At 33.5% G+C, this 12165-nt stretch overlaps 1 protein-coding gene across 1 annotated transcript in view; it reads left to right on the top strand.

Annotated features, from left to right (window-relative positions):
* LOC114334784 (sodium/potassium-transporting ATPase subunit alpha) overlaps positions 1 to 12165 on the top strand; it is a 196377-nt gene extending 184212 nt beyond the window's left edge. The window contains exon 15 of the mRNA XM_050652786.1: positions 6761 to 12165. Within this exon, the coding sequence (XP_050508743.1) occupies positions 6761 to 6872 (112 nt within the window). The 3' untranslated portion in view covers positions 6873 to 12165. The remainder of the gene's footprint in view (positions 1 to 6760) is intronic.

Here is a 12165-nt window from a genome sequence, read left to right as displayed (position 1 = left end):
TGGGAGAAAATTTGTAAGTGTCCATAAGATGTTTTAAAAGATCAAAAAACTTTTTGACATTTACTTTATTAAATGCAGATGCTCGGGCCGCAGATGTTGCCTCCGGTGTTCGAAGAGATAAGTTATGGTGTCTTTGCATAAATTTGGAAACCCAGTCTCTTCCTGCTAGTTGTTTTTCTTGAGAAAAAGTGTGCGGAATATTATTTCTTTCGGCATATTGATAGGCAAGGTGCCTAAAATTCTGAATCGTTAAACCAAACAAATGTCGTTCCATTTCAAGTACATGCTCATTTAATTCATTTTCCTGTTCTGGCGTAAATACTGTTCTAAATCTACCCAGCCCTTTCTTTGCTGCCAGGTCAGATGTTCTATTTAATTTCAGTCTTCGGAATAACGTTGCTGGTGGCACATTAAACTGTGTAGCAGCTGCTTTATATTTTAATGTTCTCTCCCGAACAGCATCAATAGCATTTTTCATTGATTCCTCTGACCAAGACTGTTGATTGCTTTTACTAACATACGTTCTAACCATTTTACCTTAAAGAGAAAATTCTCAACATTAAAAGTGTACTCACTCCAGCAAACAACTAATTTATAATATATCTATAGTAGTCTTTTTATCCGGTTTAATTTTAGGCGATACAAGAATTAGTAAATTAATCTCGGATAATTATTAAACCGAGATTTACAAATCCCGACTAAATATAGTTTCTAACCTCCAACCTTCAATAAATACATTCTATAAATCTACCTACTACAAAACAATAGTGGGGGCAAAGTGAACCTAGGATCACTTTGCCCCTTGTGAAAAACTTCACTTTACCCCACACTGGTACTTTTTTGATATTTGACATGTAATGTGAAACTGTCATTACATATCATCTTCGTTTTCTTGCAAAAGTATCTCTAATTAGATGCCTAACATAAGAGATTAACAACGTTTGAATGTAATAATAACTATAGTTGAGTTATACATTAGATTACACACTTACCAGATTAGAATTTTACCACGATAAAATAAAAATTTCATCCACAACTTAGCAGCTTTCGTCAAACGTGTTCTCGTCGTAAGCACACTGTTACCAACTTAAATATATTCAATTTACGTTTGAAACTGTATAACTGGCGCGCATAATTTACAATTTAAAAAGATAGTTCACTTTGCCCCAACGGTTCACTTTGCCCCGACTTCCCCTACTAGGAAGTTTCTTTCTGTCCTTTTCCTAGACGAATGAAAACGGAATGTGACTGCATACAGTGGAGTCCTTTTTGTTTTCTATATTCGTCGTCTGCGGTCTTATAAATTGTTAAAGTCGCAGATTAAGAATGTACCAGAAAGAACTTTCAACATGAAAAGTTTTAGATTTAAATAACTATTTACCACTTTAATTTTATTATAGTGGTGGATTCTGCATCTGGGACTTTTCAATTTATTTAAGAGATGTCGTTGGATCGCGTCCCAATGGGAATTTCAATGATCTTTGAAATTCCCCTTAAATTGATGGTCGAGCTGTTTTTCAATTTAGAGGTGAGCACGCTAGCCCTGTTGAGGAAGTCTGCAATGGTGGAAACATCTGTCCAGCAATTGTGCATCCCTCTGAATCGAAAACAAGCAAAACCATCTTTTACTTAATTATCAGTTTATATTAAAATAAATACAGTAGGAAAAATGAAAGAATACCCATGAACGAACATATAAAATACGCTGTATTTTCCTGTTACCGTGTCATACAAAAAATTGGCCAGCGCAAGTACATGTAATAATTATTGATACATGTACATACTTGCACTGGACAAATTTCTTTGTGACACGGTGACAGGAAAATACGGCTTGTTTTGTATGTTCGTCCATGGGTATTCTTTCATTTTTCCGACTGTATATAAATGTATATGTATTTATCCCATATTACTATATGACGTCAAAACATATATATACTCCATGTCTAGACTTATAATTTATTCTTATAATCCAATCAGTTTCTTAATTAATATGGAATAAAAAAAACAATGTTGGAACTCCACAATACAGATTGGAGACGTTGCAAAGGTAAACTACCAACAGGGAATCCATAGATGAGATGGGTACATGACATCAAAAAAATAGCCGGAACAAATTGGATGTTGCTTAGGATAGAGTTCAATGGAAGGGGTTGGAAGAGGCCTATATCCAAAAATGGACTATAGAAGGCTAAGAATAAGAAAATTAAATGTAAGAAACTAAGTTTTCAATCTAATAGCACATAAAAAACATCCAAAAGCCAAAAATGTTACTCTACATCCTACCAGATAGAAAACAATGGGAACCTTCTCTGGTTACACTTCCGAGGCTTCTACAATTTGCAAGCCATAACGGATGCTGAGACTAAGGAAGATGAGGGAATTTCACAATTTATAATTCACGTCCCATCTGCTCAACGCGGTAAAGTTCCAACGAGAATGGTTCCGTTCGTACTCTAATCAGAGTAAACATGTAAATCAAAAATGAATAACCATTTTCAATTTCGTTGCAACACGAAACTACAACCGCATCATTATTCCTGTTCAATCAGAGAGTGCAGCAAGCACCTCTACCGGTTTCGAAACTAATTAGTCTCTCATCAGGAGGCACATATGCTGCTCTCTCTCTGACCCTGCTGCTGCTGGGTTTGTCCTAGTTGGGTCAGAGAGAGCAGCAAATGTGCCTCCTGATGAGAGACTAATAAGTTTCGAAACCGGTAGAGGTGCTTGCTGCACTCTCTGATTGAACTGGAATAATGATGAGGTTGTAGTTTCGTGTTGCAACGAAATTGAAAATGGTTATTCAATTTTAAGATTAAATGTATTTACAGTATAGTATATTTTGCAACGAGCATTTAATGATGGTCATTATGATCCGAGTATGACGGATATGAAACAAGCCGCGAAGCGGCGAGTTTCGTGTAGAATATGAGACAATCAGAACGTGACAACGGGGGTGAGACAGGGAGATGCACTTTCAACCATGCTGTTCAACCTAGTTCTTGAGGCAGTTATCAGAGAAACCAATGTAACCGGTAATATAAATACCAAAACAGTACAAATTACTGCATGCAGACGATATCGCCATTATTAATAGAAACACGACACGACTTATGGAAACGTTCAAGGAAATTGATCCTGAAGCACAAAAAGAGGGCTTAAAATAAACTAAACTGAAACTAATTACATGACCATCAAAAGAACACCTCAGAATGGAAATAATATACCAATGACAAGTAGACTATTGAACGTGTGGATGCCTTCACATATCTGGGCACAGAAATCAATAAGAAGAATTCCGTAAGTAGCGAAATTTAATGCACGTATTTCGAGTGGAAATCGTACATACTATGATAATAAAATATTGATGACATCGAAATTATTAGAAAAAAGAACCAAAATGACTATCTACAGAACCTTGACTAAAACCGTAGTCACCTATAGTTGTGAAACCTGGGTAATGACCAAAAAAGATGAAGCCCAACTCAGGACATTCGAGAGAAAGATACTGAGAAAAGTATATGGCTTGGTACAAGACGAAGACGGCACATGGAGAATCAGAAGAAACGACGAGGTTAATTAACTGAATGAAGGGTATGATACTGTAAGATTTGTGAAAAGTCAAAGACTGTTATGGCTGGGACATGTTCAGCGACAAGAAGATACAAAAACGACAAAGAAGATATTACAGTGGAAGCCTGTAGGAAGGCGAAAAAAAGGAAGGCCCAGGACGAGATAGTTGGATGACGTGGAATACGACGTGAAAACCATGAATATAAGACAATGCAGGAGAAGGACACAAGAGAGATCTGAATGGAAGGACATAGCCAGACATGCAAAGATCTATCCAGGGTTATGATGCCAAAAAAAGAAGAAGAACGTCATCTCGCGATTCTATTGATTAAAAATCGTATCGGTATCGTAATGAAAATCTGTATCGTAATGGTATCATAATGAAGCCTTGTGAGCGGGCGTAGCGCAACGGCATAATCGCTGGCCTCATACGCCAGTGCACGTGGGTTCGAGCCCTGCCAACGACAAACAATTTTTCATTTCTAAAAATGATACCAGCCGTCTCACCGTGCCTCGGAGAGCACGTTAAGCCGTCGGTCCCCTTGGGCTAGTGTGTACATCGACACTAGTTACTTGAAACAGGGTTAAAGATGTAAATTGCGCCGGAACCTGTCCGAAAGGATCTCCCCTGCAAAAATGCCATACGATAATATTATTATTATCATAATGAAGCCCATTATGATACAGGTATGGAAATCATAATTGATATATTAAAGTATAAGAACAGAAAAAACTACTTTAGATCTACCGGCGTCAATTTTTACTTTATCGTACTATGTACGTAGTATAGTATAATAGATAAAGTTATAGGATCGTGCAAAAAATTTTTCAGAATTCACTTTTTTTCGACGTTTTGAGTCCCCCTGAGTCTAAAAAGCAAATAAAAAAAACATGTCGGAAGTATGTACGTACGTACGTACGTACGTACGTACGTATGTCGTCACCGCCCAGCAAAAACTACCGGACCGATTTTGATGAAATTCGGTATGAGTAAGTTTAAGAGAATTTTGTCGAGAAACTAAGCTTTTAAAAAAAACCTCTCAAAGGGGGGTCGAAATAGGGGGGTTATTTAGGGCCCATTTTTGCAAATTTTGACCGAAATGAATGAAATTCAACTCAAAGTAAGCTCATCGATAGGTAAATAAAAATACGGAATTTGACATTTCCAAATTCAAAATGGCGGCCAACATGGCCGACCGCCCACTCGACACATTTCCCTACCAATCTAAAAAGTGTTTAAGATAAATTTAATTTGAAAAAGTCATTATATAGCCTAAAGATGGGGCTATAATAAGGATGTTATCGTTTTTCGAAAAAGTTACGGGTTGCCTATATTTAAGGGGTCAAAATTTGACATAAATTTGAACTAGATTTTCTCAAAAATGGCTACAAGGAATTTTTTTATTTTTTGATATATTTTTGATATCCTATCAGTAAATTGAATGAAATTAGTCAGATTTCTTAACTCCCCATAGGAGGGGAGTTATGAATTTTTTATAAAAAATATTCGAGTGCCCGTAACTTCCTTCTTAATAAAAACTAAAATTTGAAATTTTGCAGACATATATGGTACTTTATTATCTATTATCACAATAAATTTCATCAAAAATATGGCTTCCGGTTGAACCGGAAATGAATAAAAAATCTTATTTTTTTTAGATACGCCCTATATCTTTTTACATATTTTTAAATAATGCAAAATTACCTTTCCAATGACATAAAATTCATTGCTATAGCTCAAAAACTCGAAAAGTTACGGTAAATAGAAATTTTGCTATAATCTTATGTGTGTCCTCTCTCACGCGATCATAGCAGAGCATTATTGTAGGGCAGTCACTGACGGTATTTGGCTCCGAATTTCATCCTACTACATTGATGTACTTGATATTTTCACAGTAAGTAGGGAATAGCTCAAGAAACAAAATCTACCCTATATACTATGGCGCTTTTATCTTGGGGCGGTTCCCACTTCTTCAAGGGGGTGGAAAATTTGTTGGTCAAAATAAGCACGGAAGTGGCTAAAGAACCTATTTCTAAGCAAAAACTGGTCTATACTTTTTTTTGAGAAGTCAATACTTTTTGAGTTATGCGTAGTTGAAAATTGGCCATTTTCATTGAAAAATGACACCTGGTCGGACGGATTTTTTGTGAATACCTGAAAACTATGCATCGAACTAAAAACACTATATAAAACTTTTTTTAGATTATAAATAATAAAGAGATTCGTTCCTTCGTAAATATTCTATTTATTATACAAAAAGAGATATGGTAGGTGAAAATAGTTTGTTTTTTGGTGCATGCTCAAATTGATGTATTCAACTTGAAATAACAGAGGAACGGCAGGTTTTGGATGTATAATGCTACCAACACCTTTTGTAGTGTTTGAAAAGGTCTTTAACAATATATGACTAATGTACTTTAAGGAAAAATGAAAAGTATATACATTTAACTCCCCATCCACCATAATTTAAATGCATTGTTTTTCTTTTGCAATACCTTTTAATATAGTGTTATTTCTACTTTCAAAAAGTTGAACGGGTTTAAAATGAATGGTTTTTGTAAAAAATGTGATCAAAGTATAGAATGAATTTTTAAATTTTAAACCTCCCCCATGATAAAAGCGCCATAGTATATAGGATAGACTTTGAATCAGGAGATTGGGCTACTCTCAAAATTTCATTAAAATCCATGCAGTAGGATAGAATTCGGAGATAATATCTTGTTCTTAATCTCGTGCATTGACTGGCGTAATCGAAATAGAATGAAATGCAAATATTGTAAACTATTAATTTCTCAGAAAAATGAACTAATTTGAAATGAAAGTATGACTATAATATTCTATCGATTTATGCAATAATCTATACATCTATAGTGTGTCCCCGAAATATGGCATCTCATGCCATATGCATTTTCTCAAATGCAGGAATTAATGATGCGTAGAACCATAAAATACTTTCAAGTACAGAAGGTGTTTCTAAAATATCAAAATAACAAGTAACTTTGTTATTTTTATAGAATGCCAGTATCTAGTACCATAACGATTATAGATCGGTACGATAAAGTTCTCGGGCGGCCCTTCTGTCCAGCGTTTTTTTGTTCTGAAAGATCAATGATAATTAAACCCTTGTTTAAGTTTTTATTATTCTGATTCAATATTTCAGATTTATGAAAATTGTCATTTATTTTTTAGGTGGTGTTACTCATTTCCTTTTGCAGTGTTCCTTTTCATCTTCGACGAATTCAGAAAATGGCGCTTGCGCAAGAATCCAGACGGATGGTACCGCAAAGAAACTTATTACTAATTTTATTTAATCGTAGAACGTTTTTAATGTAGTTTATAATTTTGTAGTTAAACAAAAACCTTATTAATATATACTTGAATAGATAAATATATGTAAGACTCAGGTAGTTCGTAATTTAATGGTTAATTTTATTATTGCCGTGTTTTTGTAAAGTGGTTCATTAGTTTCGTTACCGAGTAGTTGTTATAGTTCTTCCATTATATCTTTGAACATGCATGAAATTATTCACAAATTACTTTTTTTACTCACAGAAACTACACTCACCGTTACAAAATTCCGCCATTCAAGTTTGACAATTTATAACTTTATTATTTGTCCTCCGATTTTCAAGATTCTTGCATCAGTTTGCAGGTACATGTATTGACGTCGTTTGTTGTTATTCCGCTAACAAAAAAATTTTTCTTACATGGCATTATACGGAGGTGAATGGAAACGTATTTTCCCCTAATTTTAAAAAATTCTGTGGAAAAATTGAATAGCTGATTTTGTTTCATGGTCCTATAATATTATCCCGGAGGCATTATTAAAATTTTATTTTTTTAATAATCCGAATATCTCTTTTCTTGTAATAGCTGTATAATTTTTTGTAACTAAAAACACTGATTAACTCAGTGATACTCAACCTGCGGCCCGCGGGCCGCATGCGGCCCTCTATCTTTTTCATGCGCCCCGAAGGCTCACTAAAAGGCCCTGTAAACGATCAAATTATTTGTCAAATTTCACGTGTTTGTCAAATTATTTGATAGTGTGCCGCTGTGTTTAAAGCGTGTTTGTGCGTGATTGGGAAATTATATTGAAATTTTTAAGAACTCTGGCATAAAAAGCAGGTACTTTTAACTTTTAGATAATAATAAATTATTAAAGTTAATGAACAGATACCAATTTTAAAAATAATCAACACTTATTTACTAGATACATTGGAACAACCCATTTAGTAATCACAAGAAAAATCCAAGACCGGATTAACAAAAAATATAAAGTGATTGTGGCCTTGAAACAACATGCTGTTTCAATTTTCAAGATTTATTTGCACATTTGAAAAGAGCACAAAAACAGTTTACAGGTTCGCTTTAATTTTGGACACAAAAAATTTTAATGACTTTAATTTTGACATTAAATATACTGAAATTTTTAAGAACTCTAATATTAAAGAGCAGGTTTTTAAAGCACTTTGAATAATAAATTACTAAATTTAATAAATAAATATTCGTCTTAAAAGTAATCCATAATTACATTGGAATGACACTTACTTATCACAACAAAAACCCAGGTTTGAATTACCAAAAAAATATGAAATAATTGTGACCTTGAAACAACACCCTGTATATTAAAATTGTCAAAATCCGTTTGCACATTTGAAAATACTACAAAAACAAAGTTTAATTGACCGCATCAATTTTTTGTGATTAATTTGGAAATTAAACCGAAATTTTTGTTGTGAGTTCTTAAAAAAATTCGGCATAATTTCAAAATTAATTGAAGTCATTAAATTGTCTGCGCAAAAAATGAAGGTGAACCATTAAACTTAGTTTTTTGTGGTCTTTTCAAATGTGCAAATGGGTTTTGAAAATTTCAATATACAGGGTGTTGTTTCAAGGTCACAATCACTTTATATTTTTTGTTAATCTGGACCTCTATTTTTTTGTGATTGGTAGTAAGTGGGTCGTTCCGATGTAGTAACTAAGTATTGATTAGTGTTAAAATGAGAATGTATTCATTAAATTCAATAATTTATTATTAAAAGTGCTTTAAAAATCTGCTTTGTAATCTCTGTTCTTAAAAATTTGCGAGATTAAAAAAAAGTGATTTTTCTGCGGAAAACATTAAAGCGAACCTATAAACTCAGTTCTTTGTGCTCTTTTGAAATGTGCAACCGTGTTTTGAAAATTTAAATATACATACAGGATGTTGTTAAGGTCACAATGAATTTAAGTATAATTTTTTAATCCGGACCTAAATTTTCTGTTCTTAAAAATTACTGCGTGATTAAAAAAAAGTGATTAAATTTTCTGCGGCAATCATTAAAGCGAAGCTATAAACTCAGTTCTTTGTGCTCTTTTCAAATGTGCAAACGGGTTTTGAAAATTTCAATATACATACAGATAAGATTAGAATGGCCCGCATGCAACCCAGATCTCAATCCTATTGAGCATTTATGGGATGAATTAAAAATAGCTATTCGCCGTCTCCTAGGCCTCCAGAAAATTTGGTACAGTTATGGCCCTGGTAGAGGAATATCGGGCTATTCCCGAGGCAAGGATAACACATCTTTATTCGATGCCAAACAGATTGCGAGCAGTCGTTGCTGCGAGAGGTGGATAGGGGTCGACCAGACAAGAATTCTTGTCTTGACAATAACTTCTTGTCTTGTCTTGAGAAAAAATCAAGGAATTTAAAAAAATCTTGTCTTGACGTTTTCTTGACATCTTATATCTTGTCTTGACTCAAGAAATTTCAACATCTTGAAATTTCTTGATTACCCGGTCAGGTGATTCCCGGCGACCGACCTTTTTATTGCGTTGCGTGCTAACACCGAATCCACTGCCACTGGGGGAGTCCTCGATCTGCATTTGTTTCCTGACGAACGCAAAATTGATCTGTAGTTGCATGCTTAAAATAAGCATTTTGTATGTTTTGCACATATTCTAAACTGAGCTGTCTAGGATTTGATAAAAATTATTGAATCAAATCGAAATAGTTTAGACATCGAAAGGGATTTTGATTATTTGGAGAACCAGATCGAAGCAGAAAATCATATAAATGAGACTGCTTTAGATTTCAACTCTCCTGTAAGTAAAATTAAATACCTTGTCAAAAAAGATCAAAAACTCAGGGCAAATGCAACTTAAACTTAACAGTGCTTGCGAGGCCATAAATTGTAAGATGACTATGCCAAAATTAGATGTGCCTAAAAATGGCATTTAACTTTCAAGATGCTAATATGGGATTTGAGTGTAAAAAATGAAGTATATTTTGCAACAACATAGAAAATCTAAATAATTGCAAAATATTAGATAAAGAATGGGTTCTGATCAGTAAATTTTGTCAGTATCTGAGAAGCTTTAAAACACTTTCTTCAATACTCGAAAGGGAAATATATTGCACACTCCGATTGGTGGTAATTGGAGTAAACTTACTTTTAGACAAACTGGAAATATTGAGCTCCGAATGATCTACAGAATCCAATACCAGAGCCAGCACTTAGTCTAAGAAAAGAAGATAACGAATTTGATGTAGATATTACTTACCTATTTAAGAAAGCTGATAAGGATAACTTTTACAATCTTGGAAGTATGAAATTGAAAAATACATAAATGAGCCTAAGTCATTCTTTTAATATTGTACAGAAATTTTGGGTTTTTTTGCGAATTTAAGAAACTGGTTGGAAATGTTGATCGTGGAATTGATTTCGCTACTGATACATAGGATAAAGCTTGGTTATATTATTAAGACGTATTGACTGTTTGGGTATCTGCTACGCCACTGCTCATGTAGTCAAAAGCAATTACGTTTTTATCATAAAATTATACCAAAATTAACTTCTATTTATTATGGTAAAGGTTCAGCTTTTTATCCATTTTTAAATAAAAATAAATTGCCGATTGTAAGGCAATCTTGTTTAAATTTTTCTTCCGGGTTTGTCACAGTTGCAACAAAAAATAAACCTCAACTAATAATGAGTGATTTATACACACATCTATTTCTAGTTGAAGGTACGCTAATGCCACAGTTTTTGCACTATGTTTTACAAAGCACGACCAAGTGCTCTTAGGCAAGCCGTTTCATGAAAATAAAACACAGATAAACAAATCTTGAAGTCCGCCTACCAATGAAACGAGTGTGATTCATGCTCATAAAACATTTTTATTTTCGGAGAGTTTCATAAATGGTCGGACGTCTATTTGTTTAGCAGTGTTTTATTTCCATGAAACGTCATTTACGTTTCATGTTTCTTTGATGTGCCTTAGACTTAGTGTGTGAACATCGGCTCGCACGAGCCGAGCTGGTATATTTTATATCGGGCAGTTTTAATCTTTGCGCCGCCTTGGGACATTTTTAAAAGACCTACCTGTTTCTTGGGCCGAGATAGGCACTGCCCGCTTTAACAATAACAAAGCCAAGAGATCGGCTAGGCGTTGACTCCATGAGAAGTGTTATCTGCCTTAATTCATGGCGTATCAATTCCGATTTAAAAATGTGCTAAATTTGTTATTTAAAATAAAATATAGTTTGTAATTTTATTTTCAACAGGATTAGGTAAGTGTCATTAATTATTATTTTTAATTTACATTTTTGTAAATCGTTTTAGCAAAAAAAGTGTTCAATAAATTAAAATATGTTATGTTATATTAAAATAATCTTTTTCTAATACTCTTTTTCACAAATAAATACGTTTTAGGGTTTTCATTATTAGTCACGATATTTCAAGATTTCTTGTTTTCTTGACAAGAAATCTTGGTATTGACATAAAATTTCTTGTCTTGTCTTGAAATCTAAAATTACTTCTTGTCTTTGATCTTGTGTTGAAATCAAGACATGATCAAGACAAGATCTTGAAATTTTCAAGAAGTTGGCGACCCCTAGAGGTGGATATACCCGCTTTTGAATTGTTTTGTTTTGTTGTTAATTTTGTTTTGTACTGTTAATTTTAGTGCGTTTGATACTTTTAATTAAATAAACCTTCAAAGCAGTGTTTTTATTTACAGGATAATTCAAAAAACAAAATCTTCGGGATATCTCCAAGCTAATACGAAAGGAGTATGAAACAAAATCCGCCCTTCAATTTTTCCACGGCATTTTTTAAAGTTAGAAGAAAATACTATGCTTACATTCACCCCCGTATAATGCTATCTAAGCAAAAAAGATTTGTTATCGGAATAATAACAAACGACATCAATACATGTACCTACAAACTAATGCAAGAGTCTTGAAAATCGGAGTACAAATAATAAAGTTATAGATTGTCAAACTTGATCAAAAGTTTTGGGTGGCGGGATTTTGTGCCGGTGAATGTAGTATCGCAAATACGGCCACCGGTAATAGCCACATCCTAATTATTATTACATTTTTATTAATTAATTTATTACATTTTATTAATTAATTATTAAATTATTACATTTACAGTACATATCAATGATATTACATATCGACGTACGTTTCACTGAATGTTTTGATTTAACTTGTTTGCAAATGAATTATGACGTTTGTGCAAAGATATAGTGGAACAACTATACCAGTTCATCAATTGTATTTTATTTAAAAGCTGCAATAAATTGGAATCTCATCATTATAA

The sequence above is a fragment of the Diabrotica virgifera genome, chromosome 6 (assembly GCF_917563875.1).
Source record: "Diabrotica virgifera virgifera chromosome 6, PGI_DIABVI_V3a".
Taxonomy (NCBI): Eukaryota; Metazoa; Arthropoda; class Insecta; order Coleoptera; family Chrysomelidae; genus Diabrotica; species Diabrotica virgifera.
Note: the sequence above shows the minus strand (reverse complement) of the source record. Positions and strands in the feature narration are given on the sequence as shown.